Here is a 26,982-nt window from a genome sequence, read left to right as displayed (position 1 = left end):
CGATGGTTTTCAAGTATTGATCACATTGCTAACTTTTAACAAAATCAGGTTATCCTATTTGGACGGAGAATACAAAAATGATATTTGATATTGAAGCTTAAGAGTTAACAATAATGAATTTGCACCTTGGCTAACTGCAGAACTTTTCACTTCTGCACTTCTAGGGTTGCCATCTACCAGGCTTGGCACCTTTCTGGAGAATCGTGTGAATGATTTTCTTAGACGTCAGAATCACCCTGAGTCGGGAGAAGTCACTGTTCGGGTAGTGCATGCTTCTGATAAAACTGTGGAAGTGAAACCAGGCATGAAAGCAAGGTATCCAATAATTTTCCCTTTTCTTCTCTTGTGGTTCTACAAGCACTTGACAGTTAATTGCTGATGATTCTGGTTTAACTGAGACCTCGTGTTTTTCTTTCCAATCTGGATTATGTAGGTTTGTAGATAGCGGAGAGATGGCAGAGTCTTTTCCTTACCGAACCAAAGCCCTCTTTGCCTTTGAAGAGATAGACGGTGTTGACTTGTGCTTCTTCGGCATGCACGTTCAGGAGTATGGCTCCGACTGCCCTCCACCCAACCAGAGGTAGGACTTGGCCCACTGCCTTCCAGTTGAGTGGGAGTTTGCAGTTCAATAGGCAAAAAGCATTGTGGGCAAGGAACTATTTGATGTACTTGCTTTGGAAATGGAAATGCAAACTGTGTTCATAGTAATAAGGAGGAGTATCAAACAGCCTGAAATGAGAAGTGGGAAGCAGACTGTTTTTCAGAAAATGGGCTTAATTCTTGATTGTGTTAGGTGCCTTGCCTGGGAGATAATGTGAAAGAATGTCACACAAGTAAAGTTAGGATATGGTTTAGAATTTGTTTCCAAAATAGTATAAAGGCCAGAATAAGAATGCTACCAGAATACACTTGGATCCATAAATACTAATACACTATGCTTCAAGCGCTGCTGGGTACTGAGGCTCACCAGACTCTCCTAAAGAGTGCACAGCCTAGTCATGTACTTAACTGTGACTGTGTGATGTGTATTATAAATGAGGTGAAAAAGAGCACAGAGGAGATTGTGTTTTTAGCCATATTAGTAAGAACTCCTTATGTGACTTGACATGGTTTCTTTCTCCCCACTTGATACAGGAGAGTTTACATATCCTACCTTGACAGTGTTCATTTCTTCCGTCCTAAATGCTTGAGGACTGCAGTCTATCATGAAATTCTAATTGGATATTTAGAATACGTCAAGAAATTAGGGTAAGCATATTGACAAATGCTATCTTTAAAAACAATGAGCTTAAACTAATTAAATTTTTAACTAATTACCACTGTGGTATTGTGGTGAAACTTAGATTAAAGCAGAGAGGTGACTTTGTTCCCTTTTCTCAGTGTTGCCAGTCGGACAGAAATGGATATGTTGACCCTAGTCATACTTATCCCAGATTAGTTTTCTTTTGTTCAGTTAAGGTGTTAGGTACAGTTTGATTGGAAGGTTGGTACTCATTCAGGGCCAGAACCTTGAACTGCAGTTGACCCTCTCATACCTAGGTATCAGAACCAAAATAGACTAGGGTCTGGAAATACTCAAATTAGCCTGATTCTTTACCTTCAGGGTATACGTGTGCTTGAGAACATTCACTACCGCACCTTGCAAGTTCTTCCTTTTATCACTTAGCTTTCTTCCATTCCTTGTTCCGTGTTGTTGGAATGGATCCATGTTCCTTTGCATTGTAGCTTTTCTTTTGTCTTCACATGCAAATTTGGGATTTGGGAATCCAGGGTTAGCCTCTAAGAAGAACTAGGCAATGTGACACCCATTGTAAGTGCTGTAGGTTAGGCCTGAATCTGGCCTAAGAATTTCGATCTGATTCTGGGTTGTACACTTGATATTGTCTTAGAAAAAAAATCATTGGTTTCCATATTGACTCCACGTTGTAGCATTCTTTCTGGAATAGATGATAAACTTTTCTCTTGAATATTCCCCCTCTTTGTGTTGTTAGATATACAACAGGACATATTTGGGCATGTCCCCCAAGTGAGGGAGACGACTATATCTTCCATTGCCATCCTCCTGACCAGAAGATACCCAAGCCCAAGCGACTACAGGAGTGGTACAAAAAGATGCTTGACAAGGCTGTGTCTGAGCGAATCGTCCATGACTACAAGGTCAGGAGGAATGGGGGGCGATGACTGATCCTGCAGCTCTGTATTCTGCTATTTGACTATCTTAACAAAAATCTTCTGTACTCCCTTTTTCAAACCAAGAAAAACTCAGTTTTAAATGTCTTAGATCAACAAATCTCTGTTTTAAAGATGTGATGAAAAACGTATTCTTAATAGCCATTCATGATTAGAGGGCATCTCATGATAAGAACTTGAACAGATAAGTTTCTTATCTGTTTTTACTCCTGGGGAGAAAAGTAAGAACTGGATGTTTTCCCAGGCAGCAGAGCAGAGCAGCCTGTGGCCATGCAGTTTCCAGTATTTGTGGTTTGGGTTGTTTTGAACATATTTCTCAGTCAGGGGATGGGTGATGGGAACAAGGCAGGCATTCCTCACATTGTATTGCATTGTGTCATCAGCAATAGTAAAGGCTGCGGCGTGATTGATGGGGCCTGAGCCATCAGTCCTCGCAGGAAGATGTCCCACTTGGCTTTATAAAGGCAGGTAACTTCCCTATCCTCACAGGCAGAGGAAAGACAGAACCAGAACCACTGACCTCAGACCTTGAGTTTTTACTGTTTAAGACTAAATGTCCCCCTGGGCCATGGGGCTTAGGTATAAATCTCTCTGCTGCCTTTCTTTCAGAAGACATTATAATCCTTCAGGTTTCTTGTGTCTGCTAGCTGTGACTGCTTCTGAATGATAAATGCTTCTTTAAAAAAAAAAAAAAACCAAATTCCTACTTGTACCTGGTATTTTCACAGGATATTTTTAAACAAGCTACTGAAGATCGATTAACAAGTGCAAAGGAGTTGCCTTACTTTGAGGGTGATTTCTGGCCCAACGTTCTGGAAGAGAGCATTAAGGAGCTAGAACAGGAGGAAGAAGAGCGAAAGCGAGAAGAAAACACCAGCAACGAGAGCACAGATGTGAGGGCTTTGCATTTTCCTTCCCAGCTTCCACCTTGATTCTCGAGTATAATCCGCCATCAGGCTTCAACTTTTGACTTGGTCTTAAAGCTTTCGGCGTGAAAGAGCTTTATTTTTTTTAATTAATCAATTATTTATTTATTTATTTTTGGAAAGAGCTCTTTAAATTGGTCAAGAAATAATTCTGTTTCAGTGGTTTTCAACCTTTTTAGCATCAGACCTCATTTTAACTGAAACCTTGGATTTCTGATAATGGAAAACAGAAGGAAACCCTGAAAAACTGATAGAAAATTAGCTACATAGAGCAGGAGGCTGGCAAAAGTACTTTCCATAAAGATTCAGATTGTGAATAATTGGGGCTTTTTTTTTTTTAAACACCACACCACTTTATAAGTGTACAGAGCATTCTGGGCCTTACAAAAACACACCTAGGTCAGAGATTGCCAGGAGGTTTTGTGAGGAGGACATTCTGAGGAGCTTTTCCTGGTTAGTAATTTTCTGATAGCATAGCTGCAATGGTCTCCGTTGAGTCTGACCTAACGAAAGTCTCTCATAAGTAGCAGCCTGTTAAATTCTTCACGGTCTTGTAGTTTGAATTCATTGATTGTCTCTGCAAATTGCTTTGTTTTTTTATAGTAGGCCCATAAAATTCTAGAATGTTCAATATTCCACCATTCTACTCCTTGTTCCCTGTCCTCAAATCTGGAATAGGATGGATGCATCTGAGGAGTCTCCAAACTGTGGGGCTCTTCTAGCCAAAAAGCTAAGGCTGTTTTATTGAAGGGTCTTAGTGTAGGGATTCTTCCCTGGAAGAACACTAGTGCTGAAACCATAGTAAACATTAGTCTGCTATAAATACCAACTCAAATAGGTGAGTCTGTGACAAGAGGAGCTGGTAGAGTCATAAGCTGAGAATCTCTAGTTTCAAAGAAAAGGAGAACCCTTCTACCATTAGTATTATTCAAATTACTTCATAACAAAAATGCTTACATTTTCTTGTCCTCTCTGCTAACCTGCAGGTGACAAAGGGAGACAGCAAAAATGCTAAAAAGAAAAATAATAAGAAAACCAGCAAAAACAAGAGCAGCCTGAGTAGGGGCAACAAGAAGAAGCCGGGCATGCCCAATGTGTCCAATGACCTCTCGCAAAAACTGTATGCCACCATGGAGAAGCACAAAGAGGTACTATGTGGCCACTTAGGGTGGGAGGGGCAGGGAAGGAGGTTGGAAGCTCTGCCCACCATGGCTAGCATTTAAGATCCAAGCACAGCGTACCTTCTGAAGTTCAGAAGGAAAAAAATCATTTGAGGGATAAGAAGAAAGAAAATTGCATAGCTTGAATAGGAGGTAAAAAAAAAACAGGCAATGATAGGGTTTCTCAGGTTGGCAGCTGTCACAAGTCTCATTGGTGTTGAATTGTCCCGCGCATTAATGCATTGGCATAATTTGTCCAACCCTCTTTGTAATCCTCAGGGTTTTTGAATTCTGGTGGGTGCCTCCCTTTGATATTATCAACAATTAATAATTATTAGCTATTTCAAGCAATGTTTAGCGTCACAAGATTCTGGCATAACAGAGGCAACTGGGTGGCTCAGTAGTTGAGTATCTCTGGCTCAGGTTGTGATCCCAGCGTCCTGGGATCAAGTCTCATATCAATCTTTCTGGAAGGAGCTGCTTCACCCTCTGCCTATGTCTCTGTCTCTCAGGAAAAAAATAAAATCTTTAAACGACAAAAAAAAAAAAAAAAAAAAGATTCTGGCATAACAGAAGGGTTGGGAAAGGTCCCTAGAGTCCATTACAATAAGCTTGACTTAAATTGTGGATATAGTCTCCAGACTTTTAGTCTGAAGATGGAAGTAGTGGATACCTGTTGGGAATTAGAATCTAAGGTTGTAGATTTAGGTTATATTTGAGTATTGTCTTAGCTAGAGGGCAACATACAGTGGAAACAATCATGAAGGTTAGCCTTAGTAAAGATTTCCAAGGGAGTCACCAGATGGTTTTATTTGCCTCTATTTCAAATGAGTTGTTAGAGGCATTCCCCACTTGTTAGATTCAGTGCTTTCTTATGCATCAGATTTTCAAAATGGTCCTTGCTCTAGGAGTACTTTCATTGAGCCACAATATTATAAGGTCACAGTCCTCTCCTTGATGTTTTTAAACTCTTGGCATCTGTTCAAGATGTGTCTACTCAGTGTGACACTGAGTGTGCCCTATGTTCTTTTTCTAGAAATAAGACTCATGTTTTATGCCAGTATTGCTGTCCAAGTATATTACAAGTGTCATTGCCAGTTTGCACAGATTGTCAGTCTCTGAGAACTGATAAAATATAGTGGTCAGTACAGCAGTTGCTCACAAGTTTCTCATCTCTTGAAGGTACCCTTGCATTTTTCAGCTTAGTAAGAGTTTACATTCATATATTAGTAAATGTAAAATAGGCTATACCAGCTTCCTGTCACAGCTTTACACTAATGTTTATGGGCCTTGATGGTGGTTGTATCTTTTCAAACTTCAGTGAACAAGAATTTTGTTTCTGTATCAAGGACTAAGAAGGTTTTGCTTTTTATCTTTCCCATCCCCACAAACTTTTTAACATTTGAAACTTTCTCTAAGTTGTGTAGTGGACCCCCTGCCATACCCTTCACTTAGATTGACCAGTTGTTAACGTTTTGCTATATCCTCTTTATCTATAGTTCAGCAAGCACCTTCTAAGAAAGACGACCACCTCTCCTTCACCACACTGTGACTTCACACTTAGGAGATTCCCCCCAGTGCCACTATCTTATGTCTGGTCCTTGTGCTCCAGTCAAGGATTATGTGTCAGGTTGAGTTGTCTCAGTTCCTGGCTTTCTTTTTTTTCATAACGTGGGCATTTTGTTGAAAGTCAAGGCCCAAAATTGTTTTGTTAGAATCTCCTTCAATTTGGATTTGTCTGACATGTCTCCTTGTGATTAGGTCCAGATTCAACTGTGGCTTGGATGTGAGAGTAGACCCTTTGAGGCGAAATGTCCAGTGTATGTGTGCTGTATCTGCCCAGACCCTTTTTAGTTTGAAGGGATTATTAAATGAGAAGATAAGAAAATGTCGATATTAGGCCCATTGTAGTCATTCCCAGAGAAGAGACCAGAGGTTTGTGAGCAACAGAAAGCAAGGGCTGTATGATGGGACCTTGCATGGCTGTGAACTTGAGCATCACCAGCCTCACAGGCGTCCAGTTAGACATCCGTTGGCTGCAGGCTATCCCAGTGCCAGGCAGTGCTCTTCTTCCAGAGTCAGATTGAAACTGTCCGTTTCATAGGTCTTCTTTGTGATCCGTCTCATCGCTGGCCCTGCCGCCAACTCCCTGCCTCCCATCGTTGATCCTGACCCCCTCATCCCCTGCGATCTGATGGATGGGCGGGACGCCTTCCTTACCCTCGCCAGGGACAAGCACCTGGAGTTCTCTTCACTCCGAAGAGCCCAGTGGTCCACCATGTGCATGCTGGTGGAGCTGCACACCCAGAGCCAGGACCGCTTTGTCTACACCTGCAACGAGTGCAAGCACCATGTGGAGACCCGCTGGCACTGCACTGTCTGCGAGGTAGGCCCCGGGGGTGGGGAGCAGAGGGCGCTGGGGTGGGTGGGGGGCTCCAGGTTCCTGAGAGGCAGGAGAAACACTGGTGACAAAGGCCTGTGCTCGGGGCCATTGGTGAGTAGTAGCGCAGAGTGGGAGGGGCCTGGTCTTATATTTCAGTGGTAGCGCTGAAGAGTCTTTCTCTAGAAGGGGGTTTTGGGCCCTAGCAGAATATGTAGACTGTTTTTTTAATTACTTAAATCTTGGAGAGTTGACTGTGCCTGTTTCCCCCCCAGGATTATGATTTATGTATCACCTGCTATAACACTAAAAACCATGACCACAAAATGGAGAAACTAGGTCTTGGCTTAGACGACGAGAGCAACAGCCAGCAGGCTGCAGCCACCCAAAGCCCAGGAGACTCCCGCCGCCTGAGCATCCAGCGCTGCATTCAGTCCCTGGTGCATGCCTGCCAGTGCCGGAACGCCAACTGCTCACTGCCCTCCTGCCAGAAGATGAAGCGGGTGGTACAGCACACCAAGGGCTGCAAACGGAAGACCAACGGGGGCTGCCCCATCTGCAAGCAGCTCATCGCCCTCTGCTGCTACCACGCCAAGCACTGCCAGGAGAACAAGTGCCCTGTGCCCTTCTGCCTCAACATCAAGCAAAAGCTCCGGCAACAGCAGCTGCAGCACCGGCTCCAGCAGGCTCAGATGCTCCGCAGGAGGATGGCCAGTATGCAGCGGACCGGGGTGGTGGGGCAGCAGCAAGGCCTGCCCTCCCCAACTCCTGCCACTCCAACCACACCGACTGGTCAACAACCAACCACCCCGCAGACACCCCAGCCCCAGCCTCCCTCTCAGCCCCAGCCCACTCCTCCCAACAGCATGCCACCCTATTTGCCCAGGACTCAGGCTGCTGGCCCCGTCTCCCAGGGTAAGGCAGCAGGCCAGGTGACCCCTCCCACTCCCCCTCAGACTGCTCAGCCACCCCTTCCAGGGCCCCCACCTGCTGCAGTGGAAATGGCAATGCAGATTCAGAGGGCAGCTGAGACGCAGCGCCAGATGGCCCACGTGCAGATTTTTCAAAGGCCAATCCAGCACCAGATGCCCCAGATGACTCCGATGGCCCCCATGGGTATGAACCCACCCCCTATGGCCAGAGGTCCCAGTGGGCATTTGGAGCCAGGGATGGGGCCCACTGGGATGCAGCAGCAGCCACAGTGGGTCCAGGGAGGTTTGCCTCAGCCCCAGCAGCTACAGCCTGGGATGCCGAGGCCAGCCATGATGTCAGTGGCCCAGCATGGTCAGCCCTTGAATATAGCTCCCCAGCCAGGACTGGGCCAGGTAGGTGTGAGCCCTCTCAAACCAGGCACTGTGTCTCAACAAGCCTTACAAAACCTTTTGCGGACTCTCAGGTCTCCCAGCTCTCCCCTACAGCAGCAACAGGTGCTTAGTATCCTTCATGCCAACCCCCAGCTGTTGGCTGCATTCATCAAGCAGCGGGCTGCCAAGTATGCCAACTCGAATCCACAGCCCCTCCCTGGGCAGCCTGGCATGCCCCAGGGCCAGCCCGGGCTGCAGCCGCCTACCATGCCAGGCCAGCAGGGGGTCCACTCTAATCCAGCCATGCCGAACATGAACCCCATGCAAGCGGGCGTCCAGAGGGCCGGCCTGCCCCAGCAGCAGCCGCAGCAGCAACTCCAGCCACCCATGGGAGGGATGAGCCCCCAAGCTCAGCAAATGAACATGAATCACAACACCATGCCTTCACAGTTCCGAGACATCTTGAGGCGGCAGCAGATGATGCAGCAGCAACAGCAGCAGCAGCAGCAGGGAGCAGGGCCTGGAATCGGCCCCGGGATGGCCAACCATAACCAGTTCCAGCAACCCCAAGGAGTTGGCTACCCCCCACCACCGCCGCCGCCACAGCAGCAGCAGCAGCAACAGCGGATGCAACATCACATGCAGCAGATGCAACAAGGGAACATGGGACAGATGGGCCAGCTCCCCCAGGCCTTGGGAGCAGAGGCTGGAGCCAGTTTGCAGGCGTATCAGCAGCGACTCCTCCAGCAACAGATGGGGTCCCCTGCTCAGCCCAACCCCATGAGCCCCCAGCAGCATATGCTCCCAAGCCAGGCTCAGTCCCCACACCTCCAAGGCCAGCAGATCCCTTCTTCTCTCTCCAATCAAGTGCGCTCTCCCCAGCCTGTCCCTTCTCCACGGCCGCAGTCCCAGCCTCCCCACTCCAGCCCTTCCCCAAGGATGCAGCCTCAGCCCTCTCCGCACCATGTCTCCCCACAGACCAGTTCTCCACATCCCGGACTGGTAGCTGCCCAGGCCAACCCCATGGAACAAGGGCATTTTGCCAGCCCGGACCAGAGTTCAATGCTCTCTCAGCTCGCTAGCAATCCAGGCATGGCAAACCTCCATGGTGCAAGCGCCACGGACCTGGGACTCAGCACCGATAACTCAGACTTGAATTCGAACCTCTCACAGAGTACACTAGACATACACTAGAGACACCTTGTAGTATTTTGGGAGCAAAAAAATTATTTTCTCTTAACAAGACTTTTTGTACTGAAAACAATTTTTTTGAATCTTTCTTAGCCTAAAAGACAATTTTCCGTGGAACACATAAGGACTGTGCAGTAGCTGTTTGTGGTTTAAAGCAAACAAGCCAGATGAACCTGAGGGATGATAGAGTACAAAGAATATATTTTTGTTATGGCCGGTCCTGCCGGCCTCTTTTTTTCCCTTGTGTGTGTGGTTCAAGTGTGCACTGGGAGGAGGCTGAGGTCTGGGAAGCCAACCACACGCTCCTGCCTTGCACCTCCAATAGGTTTTATTATTTTTTTTAAATTAATGAAAATATGTAATATTAATAGTTATTATTTACTGGTGCAGATGGTTGACATTTTTCCCTATTTTCCTCACTTTATGGAAGAGTTAGAACATTTCTAAAACCAGAGGACAAAAGGGGTTAATGTTACTTTAAAATTACATTCTATATATATATAAATATATATAAATATATATTAAAATACCAATTTTTTTTCTCTGGGTGCAAAGATGTTCATTCTTTTAAAAATGTAAAAAAAAAAAAAAAAAAAAAAAATTTCCCCTTTCCTCCCCTGAAGTCAACTTTTGTGCTCCAGAAAATTTTCTATTCCGTAAGTCTGAGCGTAAAAACTTCAAGTATTAAAATAATTTGTACATGTAGAGAGAAAAATGACTTTTTCAAAATATACAGGGGCAGCTGCCAAATTGATGTATTATATATTGTGGTTCTGTTTCTTGAAAGAATTTTTTTCGTTATTTTTACATCTAACAAAGGAAAAAATTTAAAAGAGGGTAAGAAACGATTCCTGTGGGATGATTTTAACATGCAAAATGTCCCTGGGGTTTCTTCTTCGCTTGCTTTCTTCCTCCTTACCCTGCCCCTAACCCCCCCATACACACACACACACACACACACGCACGCACGCACGCACACATACACTTTCTGTAAAACTTGAAAATAGAAAGCAAAAACCCTCAACTGTTGTAAATCATGCAATTAAAGTTGATTACTTATAAATATGAACTTTGGATCACTGTATAGACTGTTAAATTTGATTTCTTATTACCTATTGTTAAATAAACTGTGTGAGACAGACACCTGACCTTGTTTTACTCCTTGTTATCACATCTTTGTCTTAGAATGCATCAGTTTGAGTAAGTGCCCAGTACATGGGATTCAGAGGAAAAAGCAAAAGCACCAGCTTGCAGCCTTCCTAAACTATTACATAAGTTGAATTCACAAATAGATTTGGGTAAATTTATCCAGAGCTCAGGGGAAAACCCAAGCACCAGCTACATGTCCGTTTCACCAATGATATTAGTTAGCTGTTTACAGCTTTATAGAGGACCTTCTTCCGTTGTCCCCAGTGGATAACCTCAGAGGGATCATGTATTCGCCCAAGTCAGGAGTAACTCCTCAGCACTTGATGCTAAGGCAAGAATCTCTTCTTACTCTCTTAAGCTGGTTTTTGCTACCTGCCAACCAGGAAGTCAACCGGGAGATGAGGTGGTAAGAAAGGAAAATGTGTGGAAATAAAACCTGAAAGCATAAGATATTCCAACAGTGAGTCCAGTATCATGCTAGGTGTCTAAAGAATGAATAGGTTACTGGTCTCCAGCTGAATACCAGTTGGCTATAAACGGTTTGGAAAAATTAGAATACTATTAACTGCTTTGGCATCATCAGGCAGACCTCATCTTTGTCATAGGGCTTCACACTATGATAGTCTCTACTAAGGGCTAAAGAAAGATCTTCAAGTAGCTTAATTCAAGCACGTTTGTTCTTTTTACTATTTTACATTGTCTCAACAAAAATAACCAGTACCTTAATGTGAGGTGAACTTACACATTGAGCATTAATCAGAGACCATCCCAGAAAATGTGTCAAGTACCTACCAGCTTCTGCTCAGTGGTCCAGCAGATCCACCTGGAGCCACCTACATTGTGTACCAGGCCACATGGCACACACAGACAGGATACAGCCCTGCAAGAAGATGAAAGGATGCTTGAGTGAGATAAAATAGAAAGTGTGGAACAGATGGGCATCAGGGAAGCCTGCTGATGGAAATTGGGCAAGTTTCTGGAAAGGACAGTACTTAAATGGATCTTGGAGGGGCGCCTAGCTGGCTCAGTAGAGCATGTGACTATTGCAGGGTTGTAAGTTCAAGTCCCACGTGTGGTGTAGAATTTACTTATTATATAAAATAAAGCGAATCTTAGGGGAAGATGAATGAGAAAAGGGAAAGGAGTGAGGAGGAACTGCGCCAGGAGAGAAGAATCTGGTCCTGTTGGGAAAACAGCTTCAGGTCCACTTGGCTGACACCAGATTACAGAAGGGGGTGATGCCTGTTAACAGGAGGACCCCCATCTTCTCCCTAGTACGAGAGGCCCAGGATTGAGCTGAGCCTCCACCAGGGAAACAGTTTTCTAACCCATTTCCAAGCAGTAAATACCCAGCTTTCACAGCTCTGGCCTCTAGCTAAAGACAGCTGGGTTGAAGTGTTCAATCACTTTCACTAGAGTGTTGCAAAGAGAAAAGTGGAGGCTGATATAAGAGGGTGGGGGAGAAAAGCTGTCCTTGCCCAGGCCAGAGGCAGTGCTAGGGAGGGGGGAAGATAAGAATCCAGAGTCAAGAATACAAGAAGCTGGGACGCCTGGGTGGCTAAGCAATTGAGCGTTCTGCCTTCGGCTCAGGGCATGATCCTGGAGTCCTGGAATCAGGTCCCAGATCGGGCTCCCTTCATGGAGCCTGCTTCTCCCTCTGCCTGTGTCTCTGCCTTTCTCTCTCTCTGTCTCATGAATAAATAAAATCTTAAAAAAAAAAAAATACAAGAAGCTGATTTCAATGTTTCTATGCATTGTTTTTATGCAATTACCATAAAAAGTTGGGAAGAGCTAAAAGGAGCCACAAGTCTCCAGTTGAGCTGTTTATAACATTAACCTGGCAAATGGACAGAGCAGTGTTCTGGTGCTTTCATTTACTTAGCTTGCTGAAATCCTCAAAAAACAGCCCCAACCAACCAATGAGAAGACTGCAGCTCAAGTGACAACTTGCTCAAGATCACACAGCCAGGAAATGGCTTACCAGAATGTCAAAAGTCTGTAGGGCTCCAAAGCCTTTCTTCTCCATACCCTTCATCTCCCTTACTGTAGAGCATCCTTAGTGATGGCAGCAAACTAATACATATGACACAGGGGCCCTGCTCCAAGCAAATGCAACACACAGTTAAAAACTGAAAGGGGAGAAAGAAACCAAGGAATCCTGAAGAGAAGTTTCCCAGTCTTCTTTTACAAACAAAGGAAGCTGGTCTTCAGAAGGATGGCTTCCTGGAATGTTATGTTCATGATGAAGTCACCCTGTTGAAAGAGCATATAGACCAGCATCAAAAAGAACAAAATGTTAATAGGTTTTTAAAAAGAAGTATAAAACTTGTATACTGAAAACTAAGAACACTGAAATTAAAGACCTAAATAAATGAAAAGACATTGTTCACAGATCAGAAGATTGTGAACAGACCTCACTAATGTTAGGGAAGGGGTACTCTCCAAAATCCATCTAGAGATCCAAAATCCATCCCTTACCAAAATATCTGCTGGATTTTTGCTTTTTTCTTTCTTTTTTATTTTTGGCAGAATTTTACATGCTCGTCCTAAAATGTATATGGAAATGCAAAGGAGGGATCCCTGGGTGGCGCAGCGGTTTAGCGCCTGCCTTTGGCCCAGGGCGTGATCCTGGAGACCCGGGATCGAATCCCAAATCGGGCTCCCGGTGCATGGAGCCTGCTTCTCCCTCTGCCTGTGTCTCTGCCTCTGTGTGTGTGTGTGTGTGTGTGTGTGTGACTATCATAAATAAAATTAAAAAAAGAAAAAGAAAAGAAATGCAAAGGAGCCAAATAGCCAAAACAATCTCGAAAAAGAAGTATAAATTTGGAGGATTCATACTTCCAAATTTCAAAACTTAAACTGCAAATCTAAAATAATCAAGACAATAGTAGCAGCATAAGGACAGACATTTAGATCAATGGAACAGAGTCCAGAAATAAAGCCATATATATATTTTTTAAAGCCATATATTTATGGTCAATTGATTTTTGACAAAGATGCCAAGAGAAGTCAACGCAGAAGGAATATTCTTCAACAGATGGTGCTGGAACAACTGGATATCCACATACGAAAGAAAGAAGTCGGACCTCTACCTCTCACCAAGTAAAAAAACTAACTCAAAATAGATGGCAGACCAAAATGTAAGAGCTAAAACTACAAAAGTCATAGAAGAAAACACAGGTGGAGGTCTTCATGACCTTGGACTAGGCCATGATTCCATAGCTAGGACATCTAAAGCACAAGCAACCGGGAAAAACAAAACAAAACAAAACAAAACTGGACTTGAACAGAATTTAAAACGCTCGTGCATCCAAGGATATTATCAGGAAAGTGAAAAGACACCCCCCATCCCCCCCCCAACAGAATGGGTAATATATTGGTGACTCGTATCTGGTAGGAGTCTGTGTATCCAGACTATTCAGAAACTGACGACAACAACAAGAAGACAAATAACCCAATGAAGAATTGGACAACAGATGTGAGTTGACATTTTTCCCCAAAGAGGGGACACAAATGGCCTGTAAGGACGTGGAAATGAAACCGCTCTAGAAAAGTATGGATGCATGGAGATGAAGACGAACACACTAATGCTTCAGCAAGGCTCGACTTCGAACTCCATGAGTTTTTCTCTTCATTCTTGAAACCTCCTCCTCCCCGGCGCTTGTTTTTCTGTAGAATCCTTTGTCCCAGGAGCTCCTCCTTATCAATGTGGGCATCTTGCTGATCTCAATGTATACTTAGTAACAAGACTCAGATGGCTGTTGCCAGGGTTGGTCAGGAGACCACCTGGAAGACATGACGAACGTGGCTGGCAGCACATACCAGATTCCTATCAAAACCGCCCTGATCCTGTATTTTCCTAAAAAACCCTTCAGCCTTTAACCCCTGGGGCGGCTCTGCAGTTTTGCTTTGCTTTTTTTTTTTTTTTTTAAGTAGATTCCACATCCAATGTGGGGCCTGAGCTCACGACCATGAGGTTAAGAGTTGCACGCTCTACTGACTGAGCCAGCCAGGTGTCCCCTGGTCTGCAGTTATGAAGACCAAGACCCTAGCCCATGCAGCCTCCTGTGCCAGGTGAAGTAATAAAATTATCACTCCTCTTTATCACCAGACAGTCTTTGTGTTCTATTTCAGCTCCAGAGCACAGAGGTTGGTTAACCACAATGAAAAGATGCTCAACATCATTAGTAATTAGGGAAATGCAAATCAAAACTACGATGGGATGCCACTTCGCACCCACTAGGATGGCTAGTTTCAAAGATCCAGGCTGGGATCCCTGGGTGGCGCAGCGGTTTGGCGCCTGCCTTTGGCCCAGGGCACGATCCCGGAGACCCAGGATCGAATCCCACATCGGGCTCCCAGTGCATGGAGCCTGCTTCTCCCTCTGCCTATGTCTCTGCCTCTCTCTCTCTCTCTCTCTCTGTATGACTACCATTAAAAAAAAAAAAAAAAAAAATCCAGGCTGGTGAGGATGTGGAGAAAGTGGAAGCTCACACACTGCCGGGGGCACGTAAGATGGTACAGCTACTTTGGAAGATTGTAGCAGTTCCTCTAAAAAGTTAAATGTCCAGGGGCACCTGAGCGGCTCGGTGGGTTAAGCATCTGACTCATGGTTTCAGCACAGGTCATGATCTCAGGGTGGTGAGATCGAGCCAGTTTGGCTCTGTGCTGGGTGTGGAGTCTCCTTAAGATGCCCTCTCTCCAGGGCACCTGGGTGGCTGAGTCAGTTACACACCTGCCTTTGGCTCAGATCATGATCCCGAGGTCCTGGGATCGAGTCCAGCATCGGGCTCCCTGCTCAGCTCACTGGGGAAGCCTACCTCTCCTTCTACTCCCACTCATGTTCTGTCAAATAAATAAATAAAATCTTTTTTTTAAAGATTTATTTATTTATTTATGATAGACAGAGAGAGAGAGAGAGAGAGAGGCAGAGACACAGGAGGAGGGAGAAGCAGGCTCCCCTGACGTGGGACTCGATCCCGGGACTCCAGGATCGCGCCCTGGACCAAAGGCAGGTGCTAAACCACTGAGCCATCCAGGGATCCCCTAAATAAAATCTTAAAAAAAAAATTCTCTCTCTCTCCCTCTCCCTCTGCTCTTCTCCCCACAAAAATGTAAAAAGTTAAATGTTTGTATTTGCAAGAATGATTTGTACACTGCAGAAAATTTATCTCAGTAAATATTTTGTCCATAACATAAAAAGTAGTTACACATAGAGTGGCCATATGACCTCGCAATCCCTCTTCTTGTTATAGACCCAAGAAAACTGAAAACTTATGTTCACACAAAAATTTGTACACAAACATCCATGGCCTCATTATTCATAAGAGCTGAAATAATAAGCAATTCAAATGTCCATGAACAGATAAATGGATACCCATCCAATGGAATATTATTCAACCATTGAAAGGAATGAAGTAGTGATTTAAGCAACAACCCGATGAACTTTGAGAACACTTGATGCTCGGTGAAAGAAACCAAACACAAAAGACCACATACATATGAATATAGTTCTATTTATATGAAATGTCTCAAACAGACAAATCCACAGAGGCAGGAAGTAGATCAGTGGTTGCCAGGGGCTGGGGGTGGGGGAAATGAAGAGCTGTTAAGTATGGGGTTTCTTTATGGGGTGGTGAGAATGTTCTGGAATCGACAGTGGTGAGGTTGCACAGCCCTGGATATACTCAAAACCCCTGAATTGTAAGCTTTAAAATAGTCAATTTTTAAAAAAGATTTATTTATTTGTTTATGATAGACACAGACAGAGAGAGAGAGGCAGAGACACAGGAGGAGGGAGAAGCAGGCTCCATGCCGGGAGCCCAACGCGGGACCCGATCCCGGGACTCCAGGATCGCGCCCTGGGCCAAAGGCAGGCGCTAAACCTCTGAGCCACCCAGGGATCCCCCTAAAATAGTCAATTTTATGGGATGTGAGTTATATCTCAAACACAAAGGAGGCCACAGGCCAGCGGGAGGGCCAGCTGGGGCACTGCTGGATTTGGAGCCACCTCCCAAGAACCCCACCTGAAGTTCCGGGGTGTTTCGTGGGCGGACGGGAAGCCTGAGCAGGGAGCCCCACTCAACCCTGGGCAGGATCCCTGGACCCTGAAATCATGACCTGAGCTGAAGGCAGACACTTCACCGGCTGAGCCACCCAGGTGCCCCAAGCCTGACATTTTTGAGAGGGAAGTTGATCATCCTTCTTCTCGGTTATATAGAAATTAACCCCAAAGTGAGAATAAGCAGCAGTTAACACCTCCCAACCTACGTTCAGTCATTTCCCATTATGAAGGTCTAGTGTGTATGATAAGCTCTGGAGACAGGAGAAGGAAGAGCCAAAACAAAACCAAAACCAAAATGAAGTGCTGTTCAAAGTAAACTATAAAATCAAAAGATTTGGGAAGCCACCTAAGTGCCCACAGAAGTGCATGTGTGAAGAAATCATGGTACACATACTCCTACGATGGGCTGGTATTCAGCCCTGAGAAAGAAGGAAATCCTGCCACTTGTGCCAACATCAGTGGACCTCGAGGGCATCATGCTCAGTGAGATAAGTCAGACAAAGACTAATAATATAAGATCTCAGTTATATGTGGAATCTAAAAAAGCCACACTTGTAAAAACAGAGAGTTAGAATAGTGATCACCGGAAGCTCAGGGGTCAGGACGCCTGGGTGGCTCAGGGGTTGGCTTTGGCTCAGGGCGTGATCCTGGGGTCCGGGATTGAATCCCACGTCAGGCTCCCTGCATGGAGCCTGCTTCTCCCTCTGCCTGTGTCTCTGCCTCTCTCTCTGTGTATCTGTCATGAATAAAATAAATTAAAAATCTTAATAAAAAAAAAAAAAAACAGAAGAAAGACCAAGACCTAACTATCTACTCTCTGTAAGAAATCCACTTTCAATGTAAAGACACAGGGAGATTAAAAAGGATGGAAAAAGAGACACATGCAGATGTTAAAGAAAACTGGAATGGCAATATTAATATCAGAAGAGGTACACTTCAGGGATGCCTGGGTGGCTCAGTGGTTGAGTGTCTGCCTTTAGCTGAGGCTGTGATCCCAGGGTCTGGGATCAAGTCCCGCATCGGGTTCCCTGCAGGGAGCTTGCTTCTCCCTCTGCCTGTGTCTCTGCCTCTCTCTGTGTCTCTCATGAATAAATAAATAAAATCTTTAAAAAAAGAAGAGGAAAGAAAAAAAAGAAGAGAAAGAAGAATAAGTAGACTTTAGAACAAGGAACATCACCAGGGACGAAGAGGGTTATCTCCTCATGGTAAAGGTGTCATTTGGTCAAAGATGTCACAATCTTTCTTTTTTTTTTTTAATTAATTAATTTATTTATTTATGATAGAGAGAGAGGCAGAGACACAGGCAGAGGGAGAAGCAGGCTCCATGCACCGGGAGCCCGACGTGGGATTCGATCCCGGGTCTCCAGGATCACGCCCTGGGCCAAAGGCAGGCACCAAACTGCTGCGCCACCAAGGGATCCCAAGATGTCACAATCTTAATTCATATGCCAATGTATCTGACAAATGATATAAAATGGAAATATCTCTTGAAACACAAAAATTAACAAAGTTAACATGAAAACTAAAAAATCTAAATAGCTTTAAATCTATTTAAGAAATTCAATTCAAAAAAAAAAAAAAAGAAATTCAATTCATGGGCAGCCCGGGTGGCTCAGCGGTTTAGTGCCGCCTACAGCCCAGGGCGTGATCCTGGAGACCCTGGATCGAGTCCCACGTCAGGCTCTCTGCATGGAGCCTGCTTCTCCCTCTGCCTGTGTCTCTGCCTCTCCTCTCTCTCTCTCTCTCATAAATAAACAAAATATTTAAAAAAAATAAAAATAAAAAAAATAAAAATTCAATTCATAATTCATCCCATCGGAATGTCTGGGTGGCTCAGCGGTTGAGCATCTGCCTTTGGCTCAGGTCGTGATCCTGGGGTCCTGGGATCAAGTCCTGCATTGGGCTCCCCACAGGGAGCTGCTCCTCCCTCTGCCTATATCTCTGCGTCTGTGTCTTTCATGAATAAATAAAATCAATCAATCAATCAATCAATCAATCAATCAATAAAACCTTCCCAAAAACAAAACTCCAGGCCAAGATTATTTCACTGATGAATTCTATCAAACATATATGGAAGAAACAAATCTTTTTTTTTTTTTTTTTTCCAGAAAATAAAACACTTCCAGGGGCACCTAGATGGCTCAGTCAGTTAAGCATCTGCCTTTGGCTCAGGTTATGATCCCAGGGTCCTGGGATCGAGCCCCACATCAGGGTCCCTGCTCAGCAGTGAGTCTGCTTCTCCTTCTCCCTCCTTCCCTCCCCCTGCTTGTGTTTCTCTCACTCTCACATAAATAAAATCTTAAAAGAAAAGAAAATAGAACACTTTTCAACTCATTTTTATGAAATCAACATTACCTTGTACCAAAAAATTTTTAAATTATAAGAAAACTAAAGGCCAGTAGTTTTCATTAACATAGATGTAAAAATCCTAAGCATCTCCCTCTTCCACAAAAAAAAAAAAAAAAAAAAAAGCAATTACATTATGCATGTAATATAATGAGAGCAAAGGCTTTCTCCCTAAGCTCAGGAATGAGGCAAGAATCCCCATTCTTGGGCAGCCCGGGGGGCTCAGCGGTTTACCGCTGCCTTCAGCCTAGGCTCTGATCCTGGAAACCTGGGATCAACTCCCACATTGCGCTCCCTGCATGGAGCCTGCTTCTCCCTCTGCCTGTGTCTGTACCTCTCTGTCTCTCTGTTTCTCATGAATAAATAAATAAATCTTAAAAAAAAAAAAGATTCCCCATTCTTACTAATTCTTCTCAACATTATACTGGATGTTTTAGACAGCAATATAAAGCAAAAAAATAAATCAGCACTTAGCAAGAAAGAAGTAAACTGTGTTATTCTCGATGTCATGATTGTATAAATAGAAAACCCATAAGGAACCTACAAAAAAGCTATTCAAACTAATAATTTAATTTAGCAAGGGAAGAGAATACAAGGAAAGTTCACAAAGATCACTTGCATTTCTATGTACCAGCAATTAACAGTTAGAAAATGAAATTTTTAGGGGGCACCTGGGTGGCTCAGTCTGTTAAGCATCTGACTCAGGCTCAGGTCATGGTCTCCAGGTCCTGGGGAATCTTCTGTGCCTCTCCCTCTGCCCTTCCCCCATTTGTGTTCACTCTTGTGTGCTCTCAAATAAATAAAATCTTTTTTAAAAATGAAACTTATGGGCAGCCCGGGTGGCTCAGCAGTTTAGCGCCACCTTCAGCCCAGGGCCTGATCCTGGAGAACTGGGATCAAGTCCCAGGTCGGGCTCCCTGCATGGAGCCTGCTTCTCCCTCTGCCTGTGTCTCTGTCTCTGCCCCTCTCTCTCTCTGTCTCTCTGTCTCTCTCTCTGTGTTTCTCATGAATAAATAAAATATTTAAAAATAAATAAATAAATAAATAAATAAATAAATAAATAAAATGAAATTTATATATTCTAAATCTTTTCTCAGATGTGTGGTTCCTAACCACACATATTTTCTAACAGTTTATAGTTTGTTTTGCCATCCTCCTAAAAGGGTGTTTTGGGACAAAAAGTTATACATTTGATGGAAGTCCAATAATAAATTATTTTCCCTTTATGGATCAGGCTTTTGGCACCATGTCTAAGAACTCTTAGGTCCTGGAGGTTGTCTCCTACATTATCATCATCTCAAATTGTATCGTTTTATGCTTCACATGTAAATCTATGATCCATTTTGAGTTTATTTTTGTACAGAGGGGTTTAGCTGGAGGCTTGTTTTGTTGTTGTTTTTGCTTACAGACACCCAGTTGCTCTAGCACCCTTGGTTAAAAAGGCTCTCCTTTCTCCCCTGAATTGCTTGTGCATCTTTGTCAAAAACAAAACAAACAAAAGTTGGCTATACTTGTGTAGGGCTATTTCTGGGTTCTCTATGCTGTTCCATGGATCTGTGTGCCCGTTCCTCTGCCAATACCACCATAGTGCGGATCGATGTAGCCAGAAGTCTAAAATCAAGCAGAGTGATTCTTCCCACATTATTCTTTTTCAGAATTGTCTTAGCTATTTTATTTTTTTAAAGATTTTTTTTATTTATTTATTCATGACAGAGAGAGAGAGAGACAGAGACACAGGCAGAGGGAGGAGCAGGCTCCATGCAGGAAGTCTGACATGGGACTCGATCCTGGGACTCCAGGATCACACCCTGGGCCGAAGGCAGGCGCTTAAACCGCTGAGCCACCCAGGCTGCCCCTGTCTTAGCTATTTTAATGCCTTTGCTCTTCCATATAAATTTTAGAATAATATTGTCTATATTTATAAAAAAAAATCTCACCTGGTTTTGATAGGAAATGTGCTACACTTGTATATCAATTGGGAGAGAACTGACATCCTTACCACATGGCATCTTCTTGTCCAGGAACACAGAATATCTCTATATTTACATCTCTTTAACTAATTTCATCACTGTTTTGTAGTTTTCAGCATACAAGTCCCATGAGTGTTCTGCTACATTTACACCTAAGTATTTCTTTTCTTTCTTCTTCTTTTTTGCTGATGATGAATGCTATTTTACTTTTACTTTTAATTTTTTTTTAAGATTTTATTTTTAAGTAATCTCTATACCCAACATGGGCCTGGAACTCACAGCCCCGAGATCAAGGGTCCCATGCCCACCTTGATTTTCACTTCTTTTTTTTTTTTAAAGTTGTTGGTTTGGAGTAAATAATCTTTTTTTTAAGATAATTTATTTATTTATTCGTTTATTTATTCATGAGAGACAGAGAGAGGCAGTGACACAGGCAGAGGGAGAAGCAGGCTCCATGCAGGGAGCCCGACGTGGGACTCCATCCTGGGTTCCCAGGATCACGCCCTGGGCTGAAGGCGGTGCTAAACTGCTGAGCCACCCAGGTTGCCCTGATTTTCACTTTTTAAGTTTTTTTTTAAATTATTATTTGAATCTCAATGATATATAGAAATACAATTGACTTTTGATTTTTTTTTTTTTTTTTTTTTTTTTTTTTGGTACTGAACTCATTTACTAGTTCCACTGAGTTTTGTTGCTGTTGATTACATGGGATTTTCTTCATGGACAATTATGTCATCTGCATAAAGGAATGTCTTATTTATTCTTCCTTCCTGATCCATATCCCTTTTATTTCCATCTCTTGCCTCACTGCACTGGCAAGAATTGCCAGGACCATATTGACTAGCAGTGGTGAGAGTGGACATCCTTGCCTTGTTTCTATTCTTAGAGGAAAAGTATTCAGTATTTCACCATTAAATATGATGTCTGTTGTAGGTTTTCTGCAGGTGTTCTTTATCAAGTTGGAGAAGACCCCTCTATTTCCAGTCTCCTTTTTTTTAAAGATTTTATTTATTTATTCATGAGACAGAGAGAGAGAGAGAGAGACAGGCAGAGGGAAAAGCAGGCTCCCCGCAGGCAGCCTGACGTGGGACTCGATCCCAGGACTCCAGGATCACACCCCAGGCTGCAGGCGGTGCTAAACTGCTGTGCCACCGGGGCTGCCCAGTCTCCTGACTTTTTATCAGAATTGGTGTTAAATTCCTGCCAATGCTCTTTCTGTATCAATTGATACAATCATATAAATCTTTCTCTTTCACCTATTACTACGATGGATTACATTGATTCATTTTCGAATAGTGAACAGTGTATCTATGGAATAAAATTCACTTGGGTCATGATGTGTAACTCTTCTTATACATTGCTGAATTCTACATGCTAATATTTTGTCAAGAATTCTGGAATTGGGATGCCTGGGTGGCTCAGCGGTTTAGCGCCTGCCTTCGTCCCAGGGCATGATCCTGGAGTCCCAGGATCGAGTCCCACATCAGGCTTCCTTGCATGGAGCCTGCTTCTTCTCCCTCTGCCTGTGTCTCTGCCTCTCTCTCTCTCTTTCTGTGTCTCTCATGAATAAATAAAATCTTAAAAAAAAAAAAAAGAATTTTGGAATCTGGGGGTACCTGAGTTGCTCAGTGTTTGAGCATCTGCCTTTGGCTCAGGTCATGATCCTGGGGTCCTGGGATCAAGTCTCGCATCAGGCTCTCCACAGAGAGCCTGCTTCTCCCTCTGCCTATGTCTCTGCTTCTCTCTGTGTGACTCTCGTGAATAAATAAATAAAATCTTAAAGAAAAAAAAAAGAATTTTGGAATCTGGGACACCTGGGTGGCTCAGTTGGTTGTGCAACTAACTCATGATTTTGGCTTGGATCATGATCTCAGAGTTGTAAAATCGAGCCCTTGTGAGGGGCTCTGTGCTCAGTGGGGAATCTGCTTAAGATTCTCTTTTTCTCTCTCCCCCCTCTCCTAAAAAAAAAACAAAAAGAATTTTTTGAATCTACATTCATGAGAGATGTTAGTGTACAATTTTCTTTTTTCCTTTTTTTTCTTTTACTCCCTTTGGTTTTAGCATCAGGATAATACTGGCTTCACAGAATGAGCTGGGAAATAGCTCTCCTCTTCTACTTTCTGAAGGAGATTGTGTAGAACTGGTATTAATTCTTTAAATGTTTTTTAGAAGTCTCCAATGAGGAATGCCTGGGTGGCTCAGCCGGTTAAGTGTCTGCCTTTGGCTCAGGTCAAGGTCTCAGGGTCTTGAGACTAAGCCTCACATCAGGATCCCTGCTCAGTGGGCAGTCTGTTTCTCCTTCTCCCTCTGCCTGCTGTGAGCACTCTCTCTGTGTCTGTCTCTCTCCTTCTGTCAAATAAATAGATAAAATCTTAAAAAAAAAAAAAAAAAAGAACTCTCCAATGGAACCAAATCTGGATCTAGAGACTTCTCAGGGGATTTTATGAATTCAATTTCCTTAATAGTTACAGGATTGTTCAGATTATCTCTTTAATATTTGATGATATGAGGTAGTTTATACTTTTTAAAGAACTGGTCCATTTCACCTAAGTTGTCAAATCTGTGTGTATAGAGTTGTCTGTGGTATTCTCTCACTATCCTTTAATGTCTGCAGAATCTGTAGTGATATCCCCTATTTCATTACTGATCTTAATAACGTGGTTTGTCAATTTTGTTGATCTATTAAAAGAATGAAGTTTTTGTTTGATTTTTTTCTATTTTCAATCTCATTGACTTCTTTTTTTAACACTAATTTTTATTTTTTTAAGGTTTTGCTTATTTATTTGACAGAGAGAGAGAGAGAGAGAGAGGAATCAGGGAGGAGAGAGGGACAAGCAGATTCTACACCGATCACAGAGCCTGATGCAGGGCTCAGTCTTAGAACCCTGAGACCAAAAAAAAAAAAAAAACCCTGAGATGAGACCATGACCTGAGCTGAAATCAGTAGTCAGGTGCTTGACCAACTGAGCCACCTAGGTGCTGCACTGATTTTTGTTTTTCAACAGGCTCCATACCCAACATGGTGCTTTGTGAACTCATGACCCTCAGATTGAGTCATATGTTCTACTAGGCCAACCAGGCAACCAAGCTCATTGATTTCTATCTTTATTATTTCCTTCTTTCTAATTGCTGTGGGTTTTTAAAAATACATTTCTTCTTTTCCAATATAAACAGTAAGTGCTATAAATTCCCTCCCTATTCTGCTTTATTTTTTTTAAGATTTTATTTATTTATTTATGAGAGACAGAGAGAGAGAGAGAGAGAGGCAGAGACACCGGCAGAGGGAGAAGCAGGCTCCATGCAGGGAGCCCGACGTGGGACTCAATCCCAAGTCTCCAGGATCATGCCCTGGGCCAAAGGCAGGCGCTGAACCGCTGAGCCATCCGGGCTGCCCCTCTCTGCTTTTTCATTTCTGTTTTCCTTTTCCAGCCTTATTGTGAATTACCTTAATATTTGAAGAATTCCATTTGAATTTATCTATAGTGTTTTTTAGTGCATTGCTTTGTATAGCATTTTAGTGTTTAGCTGTTTCATTATATATACATAACCTATAACCTATAAAATCTCCTGGTGTTGACATTTTACCAGTTTGAATAAAGTACCAAAACCTTACCTCCATTCACACCCCTCTTTCCTGCCTCATTCTAGTATGTTTCTCTACAAACATTGAGAACCACATTAGGTAAGTTTGTACTTCAACTGTCAAATATAACTTAGAAAACTCAAAAAGAGAAGTCTATGTATTGACCCATATTTTCACTCTTACAGTGTTATTTTTTCCTTTCTGATGTTGTAAGATTCCATTTCTTTTGTTATTTCCTTCCTGTTTGGACAATTTTTTTAGTCATTCTTTTAGGGTGGGTCTTCTGGAGACAAATTCTCTTAGTCTTCCTCTATCTCCAAATGTCTTGATTTCTTTTTCATTCCTATCTTGCCAGGCTGCCCTTTTCCTGGGCCTTTGGTTTGAGATTTCTTTTTGTTTGTGCCTGTTGGCAGTTCCAGGTTCCAGGCTTCTTCAGATCCAGTCTGGGAAGCATGAGGCAAAAAGAAACCCAGGAACTTGCCATCATATCATTCCCGGTGTCCAAACCTCCTATCTGGCCTGCCTCCTTCACTCCACCTTCCAAAATCTTCTTGTTTGTTCAATATATAATCTCAATATATATATAGTGTCCAGGGCTTTTACTTGTACTTATCAAGAGAAATAGGAAAAATACGTCTACTCTATCTTCCCAGAATCAGAAGCCCAGGGAATTATTTTTTAATAGTACTATCTATAACAGCATTAAAATACGAAATACTTCAGAATAAATCTAACAAAACATGTGAAATGCCTTACAATGAAAAGTACTAAATACCAGGTAAAGAAATTTAAAAAGCTTAAGTAGGGGCACCTGGGCTCAGGTAGTTAAGCATCAGACTCTTGATTTCGGCTTGGGTCATGATGTCTGGGTTGTAAGATGGAGCCCCTGTGCGGGCTCCTCACTCAGCAGGGAGTCTGCTAGAGATTTTCTTTTCCTCTCCCCTCCCTCCACTCTCTCTAAAATAAATAAATAAATCTTTTAAACAATAAGTAATCTTGGGACGCCTCGGTGGCTCAGTGGTTGAGCGTCTGCCTTCGGCTCAGGTTGTGATCCTGGGGTCCTGGGATCAAGTCCTACATCAGGCTCCCTGCATGGAGCCTGCTTCTCCCTCTGCCTGTGTCTATGCCTCTGTGTGTGTGTGTATGTGTCTCTCATGAATAAATGAATAAAATCTTAAAAAAAAAAAAAAAGTAAATCTTTAGGAGCACCTGGGTGTTTCATTCGGTAAAACATCCAACCCTTGGTTTTGGCTCAGGTCATGATCTTGCGGGCATGGGTTAAGCCCTGTGTTGGGCACTCCGTTCAGTGTGGAGTCTGCTTCAGCTTCTCTCTCCCACTCACTCTCTCTCTCAAATGAATAAATGAAATCCTTAAAAATAAGCATAAAAAATAAATATTTTTAAAAAATAAAAAATAAAAAGCCTACATGGAGTGACATGCCATGCTCATGAGCTGAAAGGTTCAATATTATTAAGATGATATTTTCCCCCACTTGAATTTAGATTCAGTGCAATCACAGTAAAAATTCCAGGGCTGTTTTTTTTTTTTTTTATAGACAAGTTGATTATAAAATGTATATGGAAACGCAAAGGATCTAATAGTCAAAACAATTTTGAAAAGGAAAAACTAAGTTCAAAGACTTCTACTTGATAAAGACTTATATAAGTCACAATAATCAAAGAGTAAGATATTATTATAAGCATAAACAGGCAGATTATTGGAACAGAATACAGTCCAAAAAAGAGACCCACTCATTTGTGGACAACCGATGGGCAACAGAAGTACCACCGTAATTCAACAGTGAAAGGATCATCTTCAGAATAAGTGATAGTGGAACCACCAGTTATAAACAAAACAACAAAAACTTTGATCTATACACCAAGCCATATAAAAATATTACCTCAGTGCCACCTGGGTGGCTCAGACACCTTGAGTGTCTGCCTTCAGCCCAGGGGGTGATCCTGGAGTCCCGGGATCAAGTCCCACATTGGGCTCCCTGCCTGGAGCCTGCTTCTCTCTCTGCCTATGTCTCTGCCTCTCTCTGTCTGTCATGAATAAATAAATAAAAATTTAAAATATATATTACCTCAGACTTAAAAGTAAAAGCTACAACTATTGAAACTTCTAGAAGGAAATATAGTAGAAAATCTTTGCAAACCTAGAGAGGCAAAGATTCCTTGGATAGGACATGAAAATCATGAATAATAAAAGAACATTTTGATTAATTTGACTAAAACACAATTTAACACTTCTCTTCAAAAAATACCTTTAAGAAAATGAAACGGCAATCCACAGATGGGGAGATGATGTTCACAACACATATGCTTGATGGGCTTGATAAGACTGGTATGTGGAATAGATAAAGAAGACCTACAGCTTAATAATAAGAAGACAACTAACTCAATTAGAAAGTGGGCAAAAGACTTACTTCAGCTCAGATCACAGTTCCAGGGTCCTGGGATCGAGCCCTGCATCAGGGTCCCTATTCAGGGGGAGTCTGCTTCTCTTTCTCCCTCTGCCTCTGCTTGTTTTCTCTCTCTCTCTCTCTCTCTCTCTCTCTCTCTCTCTCTTTCTCTCTCTCTCTCTAAATACAAATAAAATCTTTTAAAAAAGTGGGCAAAAGATTTAAGCAGAAACTTCACACAGTAAGATACATGAATGGCCAATAAACAAATGAAAACTGCTTAACAGCATTAATCTTCAGGGTAATGCAAATTA

General features: G+C 42.9%; 1 protein-coding gene and 1 long non-coding RNA gene across 3 annotated transcripts in view; one reads left to right on the top strand and one right to left on the bottom strand.

Annotated features, from left to right (window-relative positions):
• EP300 (E1A binding protein p300) overlaps window positions 1-10,294 on the top strand; it is an 80,204-nt gene extending 69,910 nt beyond the window's left edge. For both annotated transcript variants that reach the window (XM_038550446.1, XM_038550447.1), the window contains 8 exons: window positions 165-315; window positions 434-580; window positions 1,135-1,248; window positions 1,992-2,157; window positions 2,919-3,083; window positions 4,103-4,264; window positions 6,381-6,662; window positions 6,932-10,294. In XM_038550446.1, coding sequence (XP_038406374.1) covers window positions 165-315; window positions 434-580; window positions 1,135-1,248; window positions 1,992-2,157; window positions 2,919-3,083; window positions 4,103-4,264; window positions 6,381-6,662; window positions 6,932-9,154 — 3,410 coding nt within the window. In that variant the 3' untranslated portion in view covers window positions 9,155-10,294. The remainder of the gene's footprint in view (window positions 1-164; window positions 316-433; window positions 581-1,134; window positions 1,249-1,991; window positions 2,158-2,918; window positions 3,084-4,102; window positions 4,265-6,380; window positions 6,663-6,931) is intronic.
• LOC102155369 overlaps window positions 1-26,222 on the bottom strand; it is a 42,629-nt gene extending 16,407 nt beyond the window's left edge. Inside the window, exons 1-3 of the long non-coding RNA XR_005365554.1 lie at window positions 26,165-26,222; window positions 12,282-12,553; window positions 11,093-11,180 (exon numbers count right to left, since the gene is read on the bottom strand). This is a non-coding gene — a long non-coding RNA (uncharacterized LOC102155369). The remainder of the gene's footprint in view (window positions 1-11,092; window positions 11,181-12,281; window positions 12,554-26,164) is intronic.
• Between the last annotated feature and the right edge of the window lie 760 nt (window positions 26,223-26,982).

This window comes from Canis lupus, chromosome 10 (genome assembly GCF_011100685.1).
Source record: "Canis lupus familiaris isolate Mischka breed German Shepherd chromosome 10, alternate assembly UU_Cfam_GSD_1.0, whole genome shotgun sequence".
Classification (NCBI taxonomy): Eukaryota; Metazoa; Chordata; class Mammalia; order Carnivora; family Canidae; genus Canis; species Canis lupus.
The sequence above is the reverse complement of the archived record's forward strand: the minus strand, read 5'-3'. Positions and strand labels throughout refer to the sequence as shown.